Source organism: Chelon labrosus, assembly GCF_963514085.1.
Source record: "Chelon labrosus genome assembly, chromosome: 18".
Classification (NCBI taxonomy): Eukaryota; Metazoa; Chordata; class Actinopteri; order Mugiliformes; family Mugilidae; genus Chelon; species Chelon labrosus.
In genome coordinates, this window is record NC_140351.1 from 19,801,106 (window position 1) to 19,824,490 (window position 23,385).

Genomic DNA, 23,385 nt, shown 5'->3' on the forward strand with positions numbered 1-23,385 from the left:
AAGATTACCCCTAATGTTACTGGCTCTAATTTTATCAAACTTAGTAAAAACAGCCACGTTTTAGTGCAAAAGAATGAAATAAACACTTTTTAATCAGCATCAAGTCAATTAAACTTGTGGGATATTGATCTGGTCAGTTCAGTAGCAGAGGGGGTTGTTAATCAGTTTTATCTGCTTTGATGTTAATGGAATTAACAACAGATGCACTAGAGGGTCAACAATGAGACCACCCCCAAAACAGGAATGGATTTACAAGTGGAGGCCACTGACATTTTCCTCTCCTCATCTTTTCTGGCTGTTTTTCACTAGTTTTGCATTTGGCTGCGGTCAGTGTCACTACTGGTAGCATGAGGCGATACCTGGACCCTACAGAGGTTGAACAGGCAGTCCAACTCCTCCAGGATGTCACGTCAATATGTGCTACTGCCAGAAGGTCTGCTGTGTCTCTCTGCGCAGTCTCAACAGCATGGAGGAGATGGACAGGACCACAGAAGGTCCTCAACCCATCAGCAGGACCGGTATCTAGTAGGAACAGGATGAGCACTGCCAGAGCCCCCAAAATGACCTCTAGCAGGTCACTGGTGTGAATGTCTCTGACCAAAGGGACAGACTTCATAAGGGTGGCCTGAGGGCCTGACGTCCTCTAGTGGGCCCTGTGCTCACTGCCCACCACTATTAAGATCAATTGGCATTTGCCATAGAACACCAGAATTTGCAGTTCCACCACGGGTGCCCTGTGCTGTTCACAGATGAGAGCAGGTTCACCCTGAGCACATGTGACAGACGTCAAAGGTACACACTTTTGCAGCCTAGAAGTATAGGCCTAGAAAACGGGACCCTGAGGGCCATTCAAACTACTGAAAAGGAGCATGCTCTTCCATTGTCAGGCATACATACAAGCACGAGGGGGCCATACAAACTACTGAGTACCATTTTGAGCTGCTGCAATGAAATAATTTGCATATTTTTTTTTACTTTGATTTTCTGGGTATCATTGAATTCAGCCCTTTGTGAGTTGATTGTTTTCATTTCCATCAAAGGATGTGGCATCCTTTCGTTCCTAACACATTACCCAGTCCATATCAGTACAGATATCCAGCATGATTTTCTTTTCCCAATGAGATGTGATGTGTTTTCAAAGTGTTCCTTTAATTTTTATTTTTTTTTGCGCAGTGGTAGTATCCAGAGCCAAATGCAACGGACCGTGTCTCAAACCAGCCATATTATGTGCTGAACAGTTGTCTTCTAAAATACAAGTACACAAACAAATTTGAGGGAAAGGTACACCTGACTCGCTGTGTCTCAAATCTTATGAACAGATGATTCATAACAGTGTTGGTAAATTGCTTATTCTTCTGAGGATGACAATAAATGAGATTCTGACTTTGTGGATGCAGAAATAATATCCACAGTGATTCACAGGCATGTGGGCACATTTCTCGCTTCATAACTGTCAGCTTTGCGAAGAAATACGAGTCATTTGGATGTAAAAGCTCAAACAGTTTCCACAAAGTCAATCTTTTGGTTTGTTTGAAGTCTGGTTTAAAGGTTTCCATTTTTTATGACGAGACGAATTTTGCTCAAGGCTATGCTTTGAATATTTTCACTTCAGTTGTTAGGATCGTATTTACAATAGACTAGATCTGGCTGGGTGTGTTGAATGGATCTGCTAAATGCTTCATTGCACTTCTTGCTATTTCCCCTTTTTACAATTCTAGTGCTCTCAACAGGACTGTCAGGTGTTGGACAGAGAGTGGCAGCCAGTGAGCAAGATCTGGACAGCCAGAGCAGAGAAGTGGCCACTCTAAGGGAACTGCTGGGTACCACTGAGACTCAAGTGCAACTCCAGAGGATAATTGTAGAGGATCTTGTAGAGGAGAGAGCAAAAACAAGTATGAAACCACAAATTATTCCATATTTTCATTGAACAAAACAAACCCTGATTGTTTCCGAAAAATAAGCATCAAGTTTCAGTTTAAATTACTATAAAATTGTGTCAGAAAATCCATTCTCTCATACTGTTTCATTAGTGGGAATTGGGAGCACAAGTTTCAAAATTATATTACATTTTTTGCATACTTATTTATATTCCTAAACTTCACTTTTAATTAAATTAAAGCTCATTCAACGCTTCAAAGTCCTATAAGTATTGAAAAGGAAATTACGCTACCATTTACCAAAACCTGCAAACCTTATCTGTCAAAATGAATGACTGAGATTCAGTTTAATGATTAATATGCCGCGTTTCATAAATGTTACAGAAACGTCTATTTTTCACAGTATTTATATTTAAATAGTAGATATTTTCCTTGCTTTTCGAATCAGATTAGATTTAGCACGCTTGAGAATGACAGCCCACGAAGGAGAAGCTGAGGAGCAGAAGAGGGAGGTGAAGAATAAAGCCTGTTGAAAGAAACCCAAAGTAAAAGTGGACATTGGAAAGGTTACATATCTCTTTGTTGTCAAGTTAGACTTTGATTCATAATTGTCTGCCATATGCAACACGTTGACCATAAACCCCACTGAAAACTGACCTTTAATTTTTTTTTCCACAGGCAAGGGTGCTTTTTCTGTTGGTTCGACCAATCATGCAGCACCTTGCAACCTTACAGAGACCCTGCCGAAGTACAGTAAAATACACAGATCAGACATAACATTATGACCACCTTCCTAATATTGTGTAGGTCTCCCTTGTGCCTCCAAAACTGTCCAGAGAATGGACATGGACCTTCTGAGGGTGTCCTGTGGTGTCTGGCAACAGAATGTTGTTAGTGGATCATCCCACAGATACTTGATCAGTTTGGGAGGTAGGGAATTTGGAGGCCAGATCAACACCTTGTGCTGTTTTTCATGTTTTTTTTTTTTTGTTTTTTTGTTTTTTAGTTGTTCCTAAATATGGGGTGTTTGTTCCAATGTTATTTACTTCTCCTGTCAGTGGTTTTAATGTTGTGGCTGATCGGTGCATTTACCAACTTTACAAACTTTATTGAATATACAGAACTTGCTCTTCTATTTAACATTACCTGTCATATGAACCAACTCATCTATCTATTAATCTAAATGATGCAAACGTAAATTTCATCAAATAAGTCACACTTACCGGTGATTGATAAAATCCTAATTAGTCTTTACTCATTCTCTTATTCAGTCAAGTTCATTCAGATTCACTGCCTTTGACTGCCGACGTGGGATATGTTTTGGGCTTCACCTTTAGCGCATTAACCAGAAAATAATGTCTAACTAGGAAAACAACGATAATGAGGGCCATTTGTAGCTGTCAAATGCATTAACTCCTCAGTTAAATGAGGGAGATTTAGTGTACGTGCAGCTTCCCTCTGGGTATGGCCTTTCTGATGATCGAATTTATCACAACACTCTGGGCAACTTTTCAGTAATGGCTTGTTTATAGTGACCCTAGGCACAAACAAATACTTCACAATGAGCAATTGACCAGCCGGTACTGTAATTCATGTTGTATATTTACAACAGAAAACAGTTTTGACTTTTCATTTAATATATTTAAAAAAAATAAATAAAAAATAGAGATGACCCATTATCTGAGCTAAATTACCTGCCAGCAAGCTTTTTTTCTGAACTGTATAAACTGCAGGTCAATTTAAGGACATATCTATCGGTTAAAAGAGACAACAGAACAGATTGCTTTGTTTGGATAAGTCCAGTCTTTAATTGCTTTTATAGAGTCATCACAGAATTAAAAACCACTACCGTGTGCGGTTGATCAACGATTTGTTAAGTGAGTCTGCAAGCGTACAAAACAAATATTGATTTTAAATTCTTTATGTGGTCCATTTGTCAAGGCACTTAAGTAGTAAGTGATAAAAATATTATAAAATGAAAGATATAGATGTAAAATTAACATACACCTATAATAAGCCCATATCATCCACTCATGCAAATAAAATGTAGTTTAAAATATTATATTGTGGATCAAAATGACACATAAATAAAGTTACAACCAGACACATTATAAAAGAAAGGGAAACTGTGAGGCTGTACCAGAGGCATGCTATCTTGTTAATGCCCTTAGACTAGGGGTGTCAGACATATGGCCCGTGAGCAAAAAGCGGCCCATCTTCAACCATTCCTGCCAACACACAGGTGGTAATGTTATGAACTTCAAATGCTCTCGCGTCTGTGGAACAACACGATGGGATTGATATGCGTATCGATTTGGGCATTATAAAGGCACCATCTTTGGCATTATACATTTTTCTCATATATTTCTATAATAAAATGTTTTGATTCTCCTCTGTGTCTGGCTGTTCTTTTGCTGTCTTGAAATGAGACTGTGTTTACCTTATTCACAAAGAAAGTCTGTCTGAATGGACCCCTCTCATTCACAAGTGAACACTTTGGGTTAAAGTTCACAAGTTGTTCTGAAATGGTGCAGATGGTACGCTGATATACTGTATCATTTCTTTAATATTTATATAATGATAACATTTCGATATTCTCAATAGCTCATCCTTTTGTTATGTTTTAGCATTTCTCACATTAAGTATCCAGCAGTTAGCTTGTTCAACTGTTAGCATGGGGGCGGCACAGTGGCGAGGTGGTTAGCACTGATGCCTCACAGCAAGAAGGTCACCGGTTCGAATCCATGGGCCGGCTGGCCTTTCTGTGTGGAGTTTGCATGTTCTCCCTGTGTCTGCGTGGGTTCTCTCCGGGTACTCCGGCTTCCTCCCACCATCCAAAGACATGCTGGTTAGGTTCATTGGTGATTCTAAATTGTCCGTAGGTGTGAGTGTGAGTGTGAATGGTTGTCTGTCTCTGTGTGTGGCCCTGCGATGGACTGGCGACCTGTCCAGGGTGTACCCCTGCCTCTCGCCCGATGACAGCTGGGATAGGCTCCAGCAGACCCCCGTGACCCTTAACAGGACTAAACGGGCATAGAAGATGAAAACTGTTAGCATGGCCAGCTTATAGACAACAAGTTCTCATGACCTATGGCTAATGTTGCCGCTCGAACAGCAAACATTTCTTGTCTTCCCATGTCGTAACCACAAGCTCACAAGTTCCATTTGAAGGTAGGCTGTGATCATAATGCTAATATGAGCATGTCAACATGCTAATAATCACTTTGTAAGAGGTTTACCATGTTCACTGTCATAAATTAGCATGCAATCTGTTTATGCTAACATTTAGCTTTAAACCCAGTGAATATAGCAGAAGCTGAATGGCTTAGGAAGGTCATAGTACATTTAAATCTGTAGAATTACACAGAAATGTGCATTTCTGTGAAAAGATTACTTCCCCAACTGTGATCAACGTCTCCACACACATTGCTGCAAATATATATATTTATAAAAAGTCTCATCAGAAAAGCAAACATCATTTTTAACTACTGATGGCAATAAAATTGAGACTACATTATCATTACAGCTCAGTTATTAAACTTAATCATCATAATCACCACATTATTAAAAATGTCTGGCTACAGCTCTACGGTTCATTGGACGTCATTGACAATGCACTTTGAGAGACACCTTTGCTCCGCTGATAAAACCTCCTAAACACCATCAATAGGCCTTGTGAGTGAATCTAGCGCAGACAGAGCCCCTCTGTTCTGAAAGGTCTCCCTCTGCACAGATACCAAGGAAGCGGACCAGCGCCAAAGCAGCTGGGCACGCTGAGGAGAATCAGGGCTTGTGGGGAAGCTGGCAAGGAAAGATGGAGGAGACACAGTGGGTAATTGGAGCGCGCCGATATCCGCCATCTTGGCTCGTTACCTAAATAACAGCTTTGATTGAGGTGAATAGGCCCATAAAGGGATGTGGTGGAGCTGATAAGCTTCAATGTGGCTTGGCCGGTGTTGCGGGGCTTTTGGCATCCATGAGGACTTCTGGCTTCCTGCAGCTGAGACCTGGAGCGTCGGGATGGGCACCTGGGATTCCAGATGCCTTGGGGTGGAATCTATGGTGGCATCTCTCAACTGGCATTAGTGCCTACGGTGACATTCATCCTTCAGTCTGGCATGACTGTGCAGGCAGCGGCGTGCCAGCTTCCTTTCTACCCACGCATATCTGTTTCAATGAGCGCTGCTGGAACTTGTGCTTCCTTCTGTCTGGAATGAAGAAGTGCAGAAAAAAACAGAAAGCTGGACTCCTATCTGGAGACCTGGAAACTTGCACCAACAGCAGATGCTAATGTAATGAGGATATAGGACTTGGAGTAGTGGCGAAAGCATAATTTTCCTTGAAGATGTCACAGAAATAAAGAAAAAAAATTGACTTTAAATATGGCAGCAAGGGTGTTATGGAGATTAGAGCTGCTTTGAAAAATCTCTCTCATCTGTTTTCTTTGAATACATAGTAATGCTAATCTGGACTGGAGCTGCATTAGGGGATGTTGGCTTCAAAAGGGAAAAAAATACACTTAAGGGAAAGCTCTAATACACGGCGGGATGGTTAAAGCATCTTCTGTCTGGGTCTCGGTCTATTTACAGCCTCAGAGTAACAACAAATAAAGTGGTAAATCCACAGGGCTTCACCTTGGTCTCATGTGGAAAAATATACAGAGAGATGGTAAGGTAATGTAGACTTCAGCAGTGCTACGCTGTGAAAAGTATCTAATTTAATCTATGCTAACCGTAACCTCCCTCTGCGAAAGGATTCCTCTCCGTGACAGGCGTCAGTAATCACTGTTATTTTCCGACTGCAAAGAAACAACATTTCATGACGGCTCATAAATTGTTCAGTAGTCTTCAGTCTTCCCCGGGGTTGTTTAGTCAACATCTACCCCCGTCACTTTTCACCCAGCTCATACAAACATAACGCATCAGCATACATTCATCACTGGATTTTCTCTCTGAAAGCATTTTTCGGGGCATGACTGCATGAGGTCTTGTCTCGGACTCTCGGCTAAAACTTCTCCCGATTCTCTGCACAGTAACAAATTCCTAAATAGTTTTGGCTGGTTCAGCCGCCGGCACTGATTAACAGCTGCAGCTCCCTGTCTGGGGACATAATTTTGGGGCATTTGTATACACTTAGCCCTGCTGATATTTCAGCGCTAACAGGGCGGAGGATGGATCCACTCAGGGAGGTGCTGCAGTCTGAAGCACAGTGATCCATGTGAATGAGAGAAAATCTGGTCTCGATTGGGAAAAAAAGAGGTGCTTAATGGGATGTTCACGCTCTGTTACCTGCCTGACAGGTACAATCTCACTCACTCACCTTGTTTGCCACTCAGAGGCCTCAGTATACAGGCTTCTAATTAACAGGGCTTCTGAAGGCTTCGTGACATAAATGGCTACATGCACAGAGAGGCCCTGGTACACTGATCAGCCACAACATTATGTCCTGATATTGTGTAGGTCTCCCTTGTGCCTCACAACAGTTGTGACTCATCAGAGAATGGACATGGGCCTTCTGAGGGTGTCCTGTGAATGTTGTTAGTGGGGGCCTTTGGACCCTATGGGTTGAGGGGAGGGGCCTCTGTGGATCATCCCACAGATACTTGATCAGTTTGGGATCTAGTGAATTTGGAGGCCAGGTCAACACCTTGTGCTGTTCTTCATGTTTTTTTGAGTTGTTCCTAAACCGTTTCTGTGTGTGTGTCTGTGTCAGGCTGCATCCTGCTGGGGATGGCTGCTGCCATCAAGAAGTGTCATTGCTGTGCTGTTGGGGTGCATGGTCTGAATCCACATGAATGCCAGGTCCAAGAATTTCCCACCAGAACACCGTATTAAGATGGTTAATGTTATCTACTTCTCTTGTCAGTGGTTTTAATGCTGTGGCTGATTGGCGTATTTGGAAAAATCTATTTATAATACACGTATTAATCGCATTATCTGGGTATAAATCAAACAAATATTCCAAAATTAATATGCCAAGTGATGTTTAAATGATACTGAAGCAGATTTTTCATTTGCCCAATCTGTATACTTCTGTATCATCAGTTGTTGTCTATCAGTTGCCAGTTTATCACAGTGCTAACACAGAGAGACAGACAACCACACTCACACTCTACGCCCAATTTAGAATCACCAATGAACCTAACAAGCATGTCTTTGGACAGTGGCAGGAACACGCAGTTCCCCTCAGGGTGAGGTAGGACCCAAATGCCGGACTACAGGCGATGAGGCAGGAGCAGGCAAACAATGAATTTAATTAAACCAAAAGTAACACAAGGCGCTGCATAAGGCAGGAGATCCAAAACACAAAAATCAAAACCTTCAAAAAAAAGACAAGAAAATAACAGGACAAGACTAGAGATTGAAAACACTGGGAACACAGAGAAACAGAAGAAAACAGTATGACACGACAGAGGACAAAGGGAAAGGCAGGACTATATATACACAAGGGCAGAGGAGACACAGGTGAAAACAATCAGGGCGGGGCAGACAATTACACAGGTGGGAAGAAGGCAAGACAGGAAATAAGGAAAAACTCAAAATAAAACAGGAAACTCAAAAACATGAACGAAGCTCAAAACATGAACACAGGAAATTAAAATGCAGAACCATGACACGCAGACACAGGGAGAACATGCAAACTCCACACAGAAAGGCCCAGTCGGCCCATGGATTCAAACCCGGAACCTTCTTGCTGTGAGGCATCAGTGCTAACCACCATTCCACTGTGCCGCCTGACAGCAAAACTCAGAAACCTGTATGCAAAGTGCAAAAATCTAAGCAGCCATGAGAGCTCACTGAGCTCCAGCAGAGAGAGAAGAGTAACAGGTGTGTTAATCAGGCACCACATGGTGTCTCTTGATGAGAAGTCAGGGAAATCACTGCGAAAAGAACATGAATGTATCAAAAATCTCATCATCCAATAGGCCTTGAGATATTTAACTTATGACATTCCAATTCCTGGGAAGAGGAGAAGTTATAGAGTCATAAACCTCAGCAGTTGTTGGAATATTTCTGTCAGTACCAAAGACTGACATTCCCATTCCCATCCTCATTCCATAAAAACTTCCACTTCCACAAAATGTAGCTTGCGGTCCGTCTCATCCCGAGAGTGGCGTCTCGTGACACTTTGACTTCTTTATACACATGCAAGCACCCGCGCAGTTACTCTGACATGCACAAGCCTCGCACTCGCGACCTTTAGCTGTGACCTTTAGCAGTCCCCAAATGCCACTTTGGCAAAGTCATTTATCGTCCCCGGCCCGGCTGTCAAAGTGGAATGTCACATGTGTCCGACGGACTACGAGGCGCATAGCTCATGTTGCCGGCAAATTTATTGAATGGTGATGAAACTGCTGAGGAGCACTTACTTCTCCGCAGGCTGTGGATGTGTGCGTGCAGGAGACACACGTGTATTACGTGTGCATTCGGGAATGATTCACCAGTCGAGGTTTGCTGAGGTCAATGCGAGACAAATGGCTGCTTTATACAAGCCAATACTGAGAGAGAAAAGTGCACATTTACAGCTGCTCACACCCTTTTTTCCAGCCTCTAAAAAAACTCCCACACTTTCATCCTCTGCCCTATAGTCTCTATTATATCCAACCAAGTGTGTATGTGTTGCTGCACTGCTCTTTCCTCGGGTAGAGAGAATGAAGTCAAGGTAAAGAGAGATAAATTCTCTGAAGTCAGACCCTCAACCAGCCAAACAGCAGGGTGATTAATAACACCCCCTCCATTACCCTCTGCACACAGATGGGACGTCAGGTTGAAGGTTGATGGAGAACAGCACGGTGTGTGGTAATACACCCCATCATACAGATTAGAGTTTGGACATCACCCCCCTCCACCTTTACCCCGCTGCCTTGCGCGATTTGTATCCTTCACGTATCCTTCCAGTGCTGCTGTTGCTATTTGTCACTGCAGGGCCCAGCTGAAGACTCCTTTAAAAACAGGTGGAGGAGCTCTTTGCCTCTGGTTTTTGGATGATTTATGAAGCGCCGATGTGCCGCTTATGGAACAGTGGTTTCACAGCGCTCCGCTCCAGGAATATCAAAGTCTCCGAAGTTGTCAGAGCAAACCGCAGCGGGGCGAAAGTGTCTCGCACTCATGAGCAAGTGCCTCTTATCATCTGCCTTCACTCAAGCTGAAGTCATCTTTAGGTTATTCATTATAACGTGAGAGGAAATAAACATTTATGGGATCAAAGGCCTGGAAGCGTTGCAAATGAGATTGGAGAAAACCGAAATTGTGTTAACTCACACACTGACAAGGCTTTTGTGTACGAAGCAGTTTTAATTTATGCACAGTAACACAAGCAAACATGTAAAAAGAGTTAGTTGCAACTGAACCATTGAATAACCCAATATTTGGTTATACACTCTGGACAGAAATATCTGAACTTGATGAATGAATTTCATCTTACAGTATACAGGCAGCGCTCCAGTTGGGGTTCAGGAGAACAGAGTCTGCTACGCTCCGTCTGTACAGTAAATGCTGTTTAACATCCTGCTTTCACAAATACATATTTAACTCAGAAGCCAAAGGAATAGTGAACACTATCAAAATTCCAAAACATCATCATCATCATTTTTTTTTTATTATTTTACAAAAAATATATAAAAAGTACGATGACAAAGACTAAACTTAATGCAGGTTGACATGAATACTCCCAATTACTTTTGCCTTTTGTTTTTCTTTTCAAAAGAAAATGCTCTTTTAACACTTGAGACACTGAATAAATGCATAGAAAATCTACAGACATAAGCTTAGAACGTAACCTCCTGTACAACAACATAAGCCAAAAATAAAAAAAAAAGGGAAACATTTATGAGAAAACAATTTTACATTGATCAGTCCAATCACTTCTAGGTGCTAAAAAAAAGAAAAAAAATGTAATGGAAACTTGATCACAGACTTCAGATATCTACATCCTGATTCTAGGACTGGGGGGGGGGTTGGATATTGAGCCATCTGGAGACTGATGCAGCGGTAAATGGTAGAAGCCACCAGGTATCAGTGCAGCCTTTTGTTTTCATGATGTGTAAAGCCAGTCCTGAACCTATGACTAAAAAAAAATAAAAATGCTGCTTGCAACTCCCCAAAACCCTGGAATGCGATCAATCATGCAAAACAAAAAACAAAAAAAAAAAAAAAAAAAACAGAGAAAACACGTCAGATGAAGTCATGCAAAGCGACTTGTGGTTATTTCCCATCATTACAAATACAGGTCTGTTTTAGAGGCGTCACAGGAAAGTTAAAAGGGATCACGTTCCCAGCAGTCCCTTTCAGTTGAATTCTTCTTTTTCCTTTTTTTTTTAATTTGTCCAGTTCCAGTTTTCTCAGTGAGAGTCGAGGCAGGATATGCCCCTGACTGTTGAGCTTTCCAAGTGTACCCCAAGGCACCTGAGAGAAAGTGGGCATTTATTTCCCTCTGTTGGCAACACTGTGTGTCTGTTTTCATTACATACCAGCTGCCATAGAGTCTCAGAGTGGGACTACCCCACTCATTGTTTCACGAATCTCAATACAAAGCACAAAAGGAATACAGTCAAAAAGGATGATAAGGTAGGTGTCCCCGCTATGGCATGGATTAATAGTCATCATAGGTGTTGAGGTCGGTGAAGTATGCATTGGTATAGGTCTTCCCGGCAAGCTGTGGGTTGAAGTACTTATTTCTTTCCTCCAGAATCAGGTTGTTTTTGTTGAAGGCCTGCAAATAAATGGACGGAGAGAAGTAAGGAGTCAGTATGGACTTGTTTGCGACGCATGGATCAAGTGATTATTCAGCCAAGATGGCAAGGTAAAAGCAAATTCATCAAACCCCCCCCCCCCCCCCCCCCCCCCCCAAAAAGCAAAAGTAGAAAAAAAAAAAAGAGCAACACAAATCAATGGGAGGCCGCTCAGTGAATGAAACATACATTTCACAGAGCAAGGTCAAAGCATTTGCAAAACAGGCTGGAAAAATGATAAGCCACCGCAGGGCTAAATAATTTTGATGCGCGTCCGCGTGTCCACCTCTGTCATCCCTAATACCCAGCATCAGCGGTTTTTATGGCCCTCGGATTGTTGGCCCTCCAGGACAATCTAAGCCATGAAAATCGATCAAGAGAGAGTCACTTTTCTGTTAAACAATAAGGAAGAGCCATGGGGGCATCTTCTCCGCCCCTGCATGACGTGGTAAACATGGAATGACTCTCTGATGTGGTGCTCAATACAACATCAGCAATTTGCCAAATAGATGTGTTCATATCCAGTCTGCTGTAGTAGAGTGTGCGCTAAGAGTCCCTTGGGGCAGCGTAATTGAACACTTGATGATGCTGCATTTGCAGCTGATGGATGCTTCCGACTGACACTGATAGGGAACAAGTGCTCGGGACAAAAAACTCATATATTTCACTTCGTTCTCATTATGTGATTTGCACACAAAGGGAATGTAATCAACACTCCAGCAGCCCCGGAGACGGCTATGTGTCTCTGCAGGTGGCTGCTTTTAAGCAGCTGTGCTCCTGTGCTTGTTAGCATCACTTACTTTGTCTTCGTGCCTTAAACATATTTAATTGGCTCACGAATGATTATATTTAAATTTCTGGTGCGGTAAACGGAATTCGCTTTAAGCGGCATTAGTGATAGAGAGGGAACAGGGGAGTTTCATAAAACAACATCACGATGAATTGTCTTTGTTAGCCCATCAAATCAAAGCATCGAGTGAATAATACAAGAAAACAAAAGACAAACATGGAAAAAAACATGCAAATGGAGGCACTTGTTGAAAGAGAAAAATAAGGGAGGGATACACTGCCTTCTCACAAGCCGGGAGGGAGAAGGGAGGGAGTCGTGATGGTGGGATGAAGGGGTCCGAGCAAGAGAAAGAGAAACTAGAGTACTGTACTCCAACCTGCCACACACAGGAAGTGCCACAGGAAGTGGAAGGGCGGGGCACGTTGGGGAAGAGGAAGTAGTAGTGGTTGGGGTCAAAGAGTTGTTGGGAGGAGGGGGCGTTGTAGAGGTCAGAGGTTAGTAGAAAATCTCCAGTCCACGCATAGACACCCCCATGTTAGCAGAGAGAGGCTGGTGCATGGCGGGGTCGTCCAAGGGCAAGAGTACCGACACATCTGGCTGCAAGGAGGAGAGGAATGGGCAAGAGTCATCCTCAGAGAAACCCTAAAGCTGGGCTCAGACTACAGGAGTTTCATAATACTGCCAGATTTGAAATTGGTTGCATCACACATGGGGGGGGAACTTCACAGATATTCCCTCTGATCTCACACTTGCACACGCTACAGGATTTGAAAATAATAGCGCAACACCCACTAAAGTGTATTATTTATATTACCGAGCCGAATCAGGGGGCATTGAAAGCACCACCCCATGTGGTCTCACAGATATACACAACGTACGGAGGCTATAATGCAACAACTTGCTGTGGATCTACTCATCCACACTGCAGTCCGGGTTCAGTTGCAAGCTGCCACCAATCAAACAAAAGAAAAAGAGGAAGAACTCACTTTGTCAAAAACTAAATACGTGGCTACACCAGGTGAGATTTAAACCTTTGGTTTTAATATCTGTCTACAGTAGTGTGCTAGCTGACGGTCGACGTTTACCACTGCTTGCCTACAATGTCGGCAGCTTCTCTCACTGGCTGTAGCGAAAGCACTCACAATCATCCAGGTTCTGGAGGTTTACGAGCTGATTTGTAAACACGTTACCGGATAATCAAGGCCGAACCTCGGTACTGATCAAGGTCAAGAACCGATTTTATCACGGGGGGCAAACTGGGGAGATAAATTAACCTCAAACTCCTGTAGTCTGAGCCCATCAGAGGGCCACATTCTGTCTTCTGGAAATATGATAAACTGCAATGGTGACTTAGGTTTGTGATCACAAACTAGAGTGCTGGAAATACTCCATCTGGCCGAGAAACCAGTCTGAAGGGTGTCTATGGTGCGTTGTGCATACTAATAATGACTAATGTGTCATCAACAGTAGGATTTGAGCCAAACACTACAAAATATGGCATCAGCTGTTCATCATTCTCTCCCATAAACACTTAAAAGAGGCATATAATGGTTCTGCGCACTCGGCAGAAATGGCAGAAAATTCAACATGTGAAGTGTTTAGGCTCGGTGGAGCAAAGGCTGGAGGCAGAATGTGCTTTGAGAAAGTTAGACATTGTTCATTTGTCATGCAGCTCCTTCTGTATTTTCACATCAACCGCCTGTACCCACATCCGCCACTATATGCAACAGCGCTAACTGAATTACGCTCGACGCTCCCGACTGTAATTGCATGACAGATGAGCGCTCCTCACACCTTCATCCCGCGGTGAAATTACCTTCGGAGAAGTTTGCTGCGAGCCAACGGATGTGTTCACGCTCGGCGACAGCTTCACGAAACATGAACATATCTCTGAAGTACTTCTGCAAACAGATATCCAGGTGTTGACTTCGTTTTTAACACGGACGGACAGCCTCTGATACTGGAGACCTCCTCTGATAGTAAGCGGCATCAAAGCTGTTTTTTTAGATTTAGAGCGGAATAAATTTGACCAAGCTGAATGTGATTTTTCAAGATGATTTCCAAATGACTAGCAATTATCTATCATCATAGCCTTGGCAGCCGTACTTAATTACAGAAGGTTTGTCAAATTTTGGACTTTTCAACCTTGTGCAGCGGTGTGTGATGTTCCGTAGTGATAGTCATTTTTAATGCCTGGATTGTAAGGTCTTTATTTTAAGTGTAATGAAAGGATTCTCAACTTGCAATTGTTACAAGGTCATCTATTAGCTTTCTACCTTTAGTTGCTTCCAAGCGGAGCATTAGCACATCATTAACTAACCTCATCAGTTTATACGGTCGTAAAAATTCACCGAAACAATAGTCACTGTAATGTATTTCTCTTCTGTCTGAAAGCCGGGTCCGGATGCTATCGGAGATTCAGGTAACTAGAGCGGCTACGTCCTGCTCTTTATTGGATTTCAGTTCATAACCGAGAGAAAAGCTGCAGAGTCGTGTTTAATTGGGTTTTCTTTGCAATTTCATAGCACGTCTGAGGAAAATTCCCAACAGCCTCGTCCGTCCATTACGCATTTGCGTTTCCTTACCTGTTTGTCAACTTGAACTGCTGGCCTCGGCCGCTTTTAGAGCTCAACAGTTGTGTTCTCACCGCGTACCATCACTGTTACCACGGCATTTTGTGTGCGCGGCTCCCGGCGTTGGAAGCGCAAGCTCACGAGTTCCACTTGAAGAATAGAAGACAGTCTTTGTCTTCCTCAAGGACACTTTGATTGACACTCGCCTGAACTGAGCGTAGCACGCGTCGCTAAGTTTATGTTAATGCTAAAACACCACGACTTTTTAATGTGAGAACCACCAATGCACGACTGCTTAAGGCTAAAGCTACATGTTTATCACCTTACATGTTCCCAAAGAAACACGTAGATATATTGATAAACTAAGGCAGATAATTAGACCAATCATTATAAGTCTGCTCTAAATCAAGGGTAAAACAATTTGTAGTTTCTCTGAGACCTTCCACTGCACATCACACAAGTTCTGAAAACAGTTCTGAAAACTCAAGACTTGGATGAAAGGCAAAATATCTTTAGGAAACCTCAAACAAGTAGATGTATTGTGGCCTAGATGTCTTCACAGACTTGTCTCTCTGCCTAGCTGGGCTTAGACAGATGGGTCCCCCCATTATAAGATAAGATAGATTCTGCTCAAGGTTTCTTCCTGTAGAGTGCTTCCTACCCACAGTTGCCTAGTCCTTAGAGGTTAGCCCATTAGTGAGATCTATAAGTGAAAGATTATCTTAAAAATGACTAATTTTGGTATAAATCACAGTATTCACAGTATTCTATTCTGTCCAAAGCCCTTCATTTTTGAAAAAAAATGTACTGGGTGTGAAAGTGGATGAAAAAGCCTTAATACAGAGCACAGGGAATCCTTGAAAAAGCCCAGCTGGGGCATGGAGTATCTGTGGACAAGCACTAATCACCAGCCCAGGCTGCCACTAAAGGCCTGATGTATCAGTGGATAAGAGGCTGTTTGCACCACGAGAGTAGCTGGATCTCCTTCACTGGCTCTGATACATCCAACTGTCTGCGCTGTAGGACGCAATAATGACACAAAGAACCGGTCTGGGCAGGGAAATGTGCCGATGCAGTGCCGCCTGGCTAATTGCCTGCCCGCGCACCGATAAGTAATTGCATTAGTATGTTATGAGAAAGCAGTGTATGAGCACTGACACAGAACAAAGTCACACACTGAGACACACAGCAGAGGGGCACACGGAGAGAGGGTGAACTGCCTATCTGTTATACAACTGGAGAGTGTCGGGGCACGACAGGAGTTGGTGTGACAGTGAGAGTCATGCAGTAAGAAGTGTATTTAATCACAACTGACACTGGAGGAAGAGGCGAACCGTTGCTCACAGACTCGCAGTGTGACTGTGACATCGATTGATTAAGTCGAACAGTAAGGAAATGTTGCAAAAACCCCTGCTTTGTCTCTACACATCCGGATATCTGTCATGACACGACCCTCAGCGGACCGAGAACGAATCCGTCTACAGACCTTGATGGCTTCCACCGAGTCGTACTTGTCCAGTTTGTTGATGTGGTTGGTGATGCTGGTGTTGAGCGGCGCGGCCGAGATGGGGTGGATGACGGTGGCGTCGTGCGACTGCTGCTGGTAGCGCTGGCAGTAGGAGTAGACCAGCAGGGTGACCAGGCAGCCGAGGATGGAGCTGCTGAGCCCCACGGCGATCATGTGGAACAGGTTGAAGTCTGGAAGACGAAAGAGACGGGGAGGGGTGAGGGAGAGGCCGGGGGCAGTTCTCTGCCCATTCACACAGAGAAGCGGTAATTGAAGCAGCAATGTAAATGGGTGACAATGTCGTGTCATACAGTGGGAAAGAACCTTCGGGGCTGCTGAAGAAAATAGAGAACATTGGCAGCATCTTTTTGTCTTTTTCTGTTTATGTTCATGCTGTGCGCTAGAGGAAACCACTCTATATTCTGCAGTAACAGTCACCCATCATCTACATAAAAAAAGAAGAAAAATTGCTGCATTTTTCTATGCTGTCACAGTTTGGTCCATATACCAGAGTTCCATTTATTTAATGAATATGGGCACAAAGTGCACATACTGAAAATGTTTCTTATGGTTATGTTAACTCGTCCTACCACTTTTGAGCCCTTATAAATAGGAGGCTTTGTATAAAAAATGGTTGTAATTCCAAAACCCTTCCTCCAATTTGGATGTGAAACCCCTCAAATTAAAGCGGCACTTTAAGCCCACATTCACAGACACCTGAAATAACAAAATAACTGTTAATCTCTCTGAAATGAGAGCTACATTCCTGGCTTGATCACCATTCTTCTTCAGCGTTTCTTGGATGCGCTTGAATCGCTTCCTGCTCGTGATACTGCTCATGTCTCACGCCGCGTGCCGTGCCATACCCTCCCTCCCTCTCTCTCTCTCTCTCTCTCTCACACACACACACACACACACATACACAAATTACCTCCACAGCGCCTCTCCTCCTGACTGGAGCGTGCAATCGAGACTTCTGACAAAGGAGAAGAAACAGAAAAGGCAGCGGCATTAGGGCTAAAAACCATCCCCCAAATGCCCCCCAGTTAGCAAGACAAATTGTACCCCCCGAAGTGTGAGAGCCGAGATGAAAACTCCACTCAACACGAAACAGATTATCGTAAAAAACACCGAGAGCTAATCGCAGCTATGGCACCTGGAGTGGCTTATGAAAAGTATCAGCTCCCATTAGAGGAAATGAAGTACAAGACGCTGCTAATGAACCTTAATGGACTACCTTTCCCATAAAAGGGGATGGATGATAAGGTATAAAGGTAAATGGGTAATTCTATAACGGCTTGAGAAGGTTTTTGTGAGTATTATATCCACGCTAGTTAACACGGAAAGGTTGCAAATGCATGTTCCAGTCAAATGTTTATTCTGTCTAATAATGAATGATCCTGTTTAAAAAAAACTTAAGGACTTGGTCCAACTTTTATAAACACAGTCACTCCAGTGATTGCAGTGTTGCCAGTGAATAACATAAGCATCCTTTGTTAAAGAGAGGAGTGATAATGATCTATGTGCAGCAGAGATCAATGCTTCTCTGTCTTGCATTACTGCCTGTCAATAGGGAGATGCCTGTCTAAGCAGATGCCAATACTAATGGAGTGCTTGAGATATGAGTTTGTGTGCACAGTGCGTGTGCTTGCAGTCCGTATTTTTAGGTTTCACAGGGAAAGGATTTTCCCAGCTTTCAGTCTTTCTGCTAGAATGCATATAAATAACCAGGCGGTCGCTACACTCCTCCGTCCAAACAGTGACTGACCAGTTGGAGCTTAGCAACATGCTAAAATGATTTGTCTCTCAGGAGACTCTCATTAGGAAGTAGACTGAACTAGACACTAGAAAATAAATTATACTATTTGTCCATTGGCCTGTGATATAAATCGCTGAATTTACAGATTTCCTGTGTAAATACAGGGACAGACGTGAGCTGAGGCAGCAACGAGCTGAGCGCCACCTCGAATTGTGAGGTTAGCCTCGTGTCCTTGGCGCGTGCCTGTGGCTAACTCTCTGTATGTCACCAATATAATGGTTGTACAGACGTCTATCATATGTCATAATTTCCTATATCCTAGTTAATGTATTTTATGTATGAGTGTAACATATTTAGCCTTGCTGATCTGACATTAAACCGCACTGAAAAAGCACGAGATGAGGCAGCCAGTACTTCTGCCTCATGGAAGAGGGCGCTAGTGAGCCACGGGCTCATGCTGTTGCTCTTCTTCTACCGTCGTCCGTTTTTTTAGATTTTTGTGTTTTTCTCTGTGTGAAAGCCAAAAATAGAAGATTGTACATCTAAGCTTAAAACATTCCCCAAAGTAGACCTTCGGTCAAAACAGGAAGTGGTAAATGATGGAAGATACTTTGCTGAACAGTCTGTTTTAAAAATGGATCAAATCATCAGAATATTTAATGACTGATGATTTTGTTTTAAATTGAATTATTTCCATTTGTGTTTATTTTTTCTCACTGGGTACTCTCATGTTGAATGAGTATGAATGAACTGTGGAATTGCGATGGCACACTCGCGCTCTCTTTCTTATTCTCTCTCTTAACCGCTATAGATGTGCCATTGTCCCTTTGGCCAAATGTGTACTTTATACCCATATGTGTAAAGACTTGAATGGCGAATTTAAGCTATTCCATTGGGTTCATAATTGTAAATCTGTGCCTCACCAGCCACAAACCTCACTGCATTTCCCTGGAACCCGATCATTCTCACCAGGATTTTTAAATGTTAACTCTATCGTCATTGAAAACTGCATATGTGCCTTGTGAAAAGTTTTACACGCTTCATAAAAGTAAGGAGGCACAGCTAATGTCAGTTTGTGTTGACCTTGCTGTGGACACTTTCATACAAACATTTTCAGAATCAGAAAAATGATAGACAGTTATTTCTGTTCATTATCTATTCAGCTCTTTTGACCTGGCTGGCATCAAGCAGATGGGTCCCAACAATAAAAGTTGGGTTGAAAAGAAATCTTGACTTTTAAATGGCGTTCTCAGAATGCCAAGAACATTACAAGTTAAATTCAATCATCTGGATCAAAAGAAAACCTGGATCAAAAGAAATAAAAAATCTCTCTGAATAAATGGATAAATATGTTGGTTATTTGAAAATCAAGTTGTAATTTCGTTGAATGAATCTTTGCAATTGCCTGAAAGGAGACAAAAAAGAGCATCTTGTCGAAACATGTCCCGCAAAACAGTAATATTACATCCAAAGTTGAATTTATGCTTTTCTCAGCACAGCACACCCTGCCCACGTGTAACTGTGAGTCATAGTAACGTATGGCACAATAAAAAAGGGTTTTAATCAACACCTTTCTGTTGCAACGTCACATATTCAGTTATTTACTTCAAAAACCGAGGGTGTCGTTTTTACACTGAAAGTCAAAAACAGCTAGAGCTCAGCGCTGAGCCTAGGGATGGCTGTTCTGTGACAAACTACTTGACTCGAGGCTACAAACCTGCGATAAACGACCTGTGCATGTGCAGTTAGATCCCGACTAATCCTGCATTTAGTTCTGAGTGCAATAATTTATGAAATGTCTGCCGTGTCATGTGCGTGGCGTGCAAAGCAACTCTCATTCACAAACGTATTGATTCTGTTACTGCCTCAAGCTACGAGTGTTGAATGAACGCAGAGGAGAGACTCGACGACACTCAGAACTTCATATTCTTTCAAAACCTAGATTACATTCAGTGGCAGGAAGAGACCTCAACCACCTTATTTGTGAGGGACATTTCAGCTACTAATAAATGTGAAACTGGAGCAAACTGACATGATGGACTGTGGTGTCTGGAAACAGAATGTTGTTAGTGGGGGCCTTTGGGTCCTATGTGTTGAGGGGAGGGGCCTCTGTGGATCATCCCACAGATACTTGATCAGTTTGGGATCTAGTGAATTTGGAGGCCAGGTCAACACCTTGTTCTGTTCTTCAGGTTTTTTGAGCTGTTCCTAAAGCGTTTTTGTGTCTGTCAGGCTGCATCCTGCTGGGGATGGCTGCTGCCATCAAGGAGTGTCATTGCTATGGGGTGGGGGTGCCTGGTCTGGTCTAGGTGGGTGGTACATGTCTAAGTAACATCCACATGAATGCCATGTTCAAAGGTTTCCCAGCAGAACATTGTGTTGTCACAAGATGGTCAATGTTATTAACTTCTCCTTTTTAATGTTGTGGCTCATTGGTGTACGTAAAAAATGAGGTCTCGACTCGCACTCTGTGCTCTCTGTAATGTACATGGACCCGAAATTGTGCTGAGATGTTCATTTTGTGTGCAGAGACAGCCTATTTAACATATGTGAATACTGATATGTTTTTAATGGAGGGGCTTCTTCTTATTAGGAAGGGGATTTGTTCAGGCAGCTTAGGTGTATGAGTCAGAACCAGAGAGTGGTGTCATTCCAGGTGAGCAGTTTCTTCTCCGCGTGAAATCAGTAACGTTGATCTTATCTTGTTTTACCAGATTTAGCACCTTACATGCGGTTAATTATATCAAACTGACATTTAAGAAGTTGCTCTTGTATTGTTAAGAAATGACTCCCACACACTCTCTCCTTAACGCTGCAGTTAATATCACGAAAAGGGATTTCAACATTAAAGGTATTAAGGAAACACAGCTGCCAGAGAAGATTGATTAAACAGGCAAAAATGCCTCATTGACCCGGTTCAAAAACAGCATACAAGAGCCATTTCTTCCATCTGAGGAAAGTAAAACTGCTGGTGTAAGTGCTTTTTGCATGGCCTGACAAGACTCGAGGCTCATAATGAAACTAATACAGCAGCGGGATTGTTGGAATGAGTAAGGAGACTGCCCTTAAGTGCAGCACCCGGGTTCACGCCCCCATGTAATCACCTGCCGCAGTCTGAAGTCCTTGAGCAACACACGACTAATCCCAACCATCTCCAGAAGTGCTGCCCTGTCGCTGAACCTGACCTCTGACACGGGACGGGTCCCTTAGAGGGATCAATAACGTCTTTCATTATCACAGGATTCTTGGAAAATGAACTGAATTACCGCTGTGAGCATCTGGCGGTGGGTGGTGCTCAAATGTGTGTGTGTGCGCGCGCGTAAACCCGTGTGCTAAGTCATGCATGAATGCCAAACACATTACCGAAGAGGAAGCTGGCGTGTGTGCTCACGTGCTGCGTAAGAGCGTGTGCGATCACCTGGTATGAAATTGGAGTCAGGAGAGCACGGCCTGGTCTCGGTGTTGTTTCCTGAGCACTGGTTTCCGGTGGGGAAGAGGACATCACAGTGACGCACGCGCATCTGGGCGCCGCCGGAGTCGCAGTGCGACCACTCGGACCAGCTGGACCAACTCTCTGGAAACGGAAATGACAGCAGATCTCACAGCCTGTCCCGCGTGTGTCTACGTGTGTTTGTGCTGGATTAGTTTGTGTATATTAGTGATGCATGAGTGCCCCGTGAGAGGGTGAGAGAAGCTAAAGAAAATAAGCAATAAACCTGTGATGGATTGGTGGCCGAGTCGAGGCACTAAGCTGCTTATCACAAAGGTGTGTGTGTGTGTGTGTGTGTGTGTGTGTACCTGGACAGGACTGTGTGTTGCACAGTGCCTCCTCGGTGTGGAGCCCCAGGCAGATGTCCCCTCCGTAAGCAGGTGGGGGGTTGCTGCAGGTTCGCGTCCTCATGTAGTGTCCCCCTCCGCACGTCACTGAGCACTTGGACCACGAAGACCAGCACGACCAGCTGCCGTCCACTAAACAGGGGACATCAATGTCAAATTGTCAATTCCAGAAAACTGCCCAGCGTCAGCAGCAACGTCCCGGTTCGCTAAACATTCATATTAGTATTTTTAACGTCGGACCAAAAGATGACAACACGTGAGCCATCCGGAGAAGGTCACAACGTGAGTGGTCAGCTTTTATGAAGAATATTTTGCGGTCAGACGATTGGAGGTGGTATATTTACCAACTGAGAACTAATGGAGAGCTTGTGAAATATATAAAGGACTTAGAAGATCACCAAGAATGTTTATGTTGACACACAAATGAAGATATGCTGCCACGAGGCGTCTGTTGTGACGTCTGTACTGAAATATAACGGGCAACGAAGCTCCTATGACGTGAAGAACCAGATATTCTGCCCAGTGAAATCACAAAACTAAGAACAGAACTTATTTCTTTGGTCTGTTCTGCATTCATATTTCACGCCGGAGTTTGTTTGGTGCCTCCCCCATGTTCAAATATTTAAATAACGCAGTTTTTTTTAATCTAACCAAACCTGCCACCCTCCAAGCGTGATTGCACCGTACCTTTCACACTATCTTGTCTTCTGCAGTCCCTAAAATGTATGCTTTCATATTTCCCAGGATATATTTTCCAGGTCATTGCGGTACAACATTTCATCTGAACATCAGGTGACTGGAAGTCATTCGAAGCCATTTCAAACAGCAATGGGTGACGCAGAAAGAGAGGGCACTTAGAGCGCGTGGGCGTGAGAGACGAAGTCTTGAACTGGCATCCAGCTGTTCCAGCAAATGCCTGACACCTACAAACCTTGAACTCAGAACCTCTCCTGAGATTAATAAAGACAAATGAAATGCGCCGCAATCCGTGTTGTGCCTCCCTTCGTGTGGTGCCAAGTGCCAAATAGCAGCCGCTTAAAAGACATGAATATTCATGGAAGCACTGGCATGCAGACACACAAAGACTTACTGTATAAATAGATGAATGGATTAAGAGAAGGAGATGGGGGGGGGGGGGGGGGGGGGGGATAATAAAAGGAGAGTAGTAAAAAGAGGAATCAAATGGAGGCAATCTTTGCACATGAATCACAGCAGGGGTAAATACCCCCGGCCAATCATCTGGATGAAAGCGTCACTTCATCGCGGCAGAGAGAAATTCCCTTCTCAATTGCTTTTAAAGACCTGAAGGTGG

The 23,385-nt window shown here is 43.4% G+C and overlaps 1 protein-coding gene across 3 annotated transcripts in view; it reads right to left on the minus strand.

Moving 5' to 3' along the window:
* Window positions 1-9,450: 9,450 nt before the first annotated feature.
* The window catches only part of sema5a (sema domain, seven thrombospondin repeats (type 1 and type 1-like), transmembrane domain (TM) and short cytoplasmic domain, (semaphorin) 5A), a 134,308-nt gene continuing 120,373 nt past the window's right edge, over window positions 9,451-23,385 (minus strand). For 2 of the 3 annotated variants that reach the window (XM_084566060.1, XM_084566061.1), the window contains 5 exons: window positions 22,035-22,205; window positions 21,655-21,810; window positions 17,409-17,453; window positions 16,457-16,668; window positions 9,451-11,588 (listed from right to left, as the gene is read on the minus strand). In XM_084566060.1, coding sequence (XP_084422186.1) covers window positions 11,469-11,588; window positions 16,457-16,668; window positions 17,409-17,453; window positions 21,655-21,810; window positions 22,035-22,205 — 704 coding nt within the window. In that variant the 3' untranslated portion in view covers window positions 9,451-11,468. The remainder of the gene's footprint in view (window positions 11,589-16,456; window positions 16,669-17,408; window positions 17,454-21,654; window positions 21,811-22,034; window positions 22,206-23,385) is intronic. The other variant, XM_084566062.1, reaches the window with a different exon arrangement.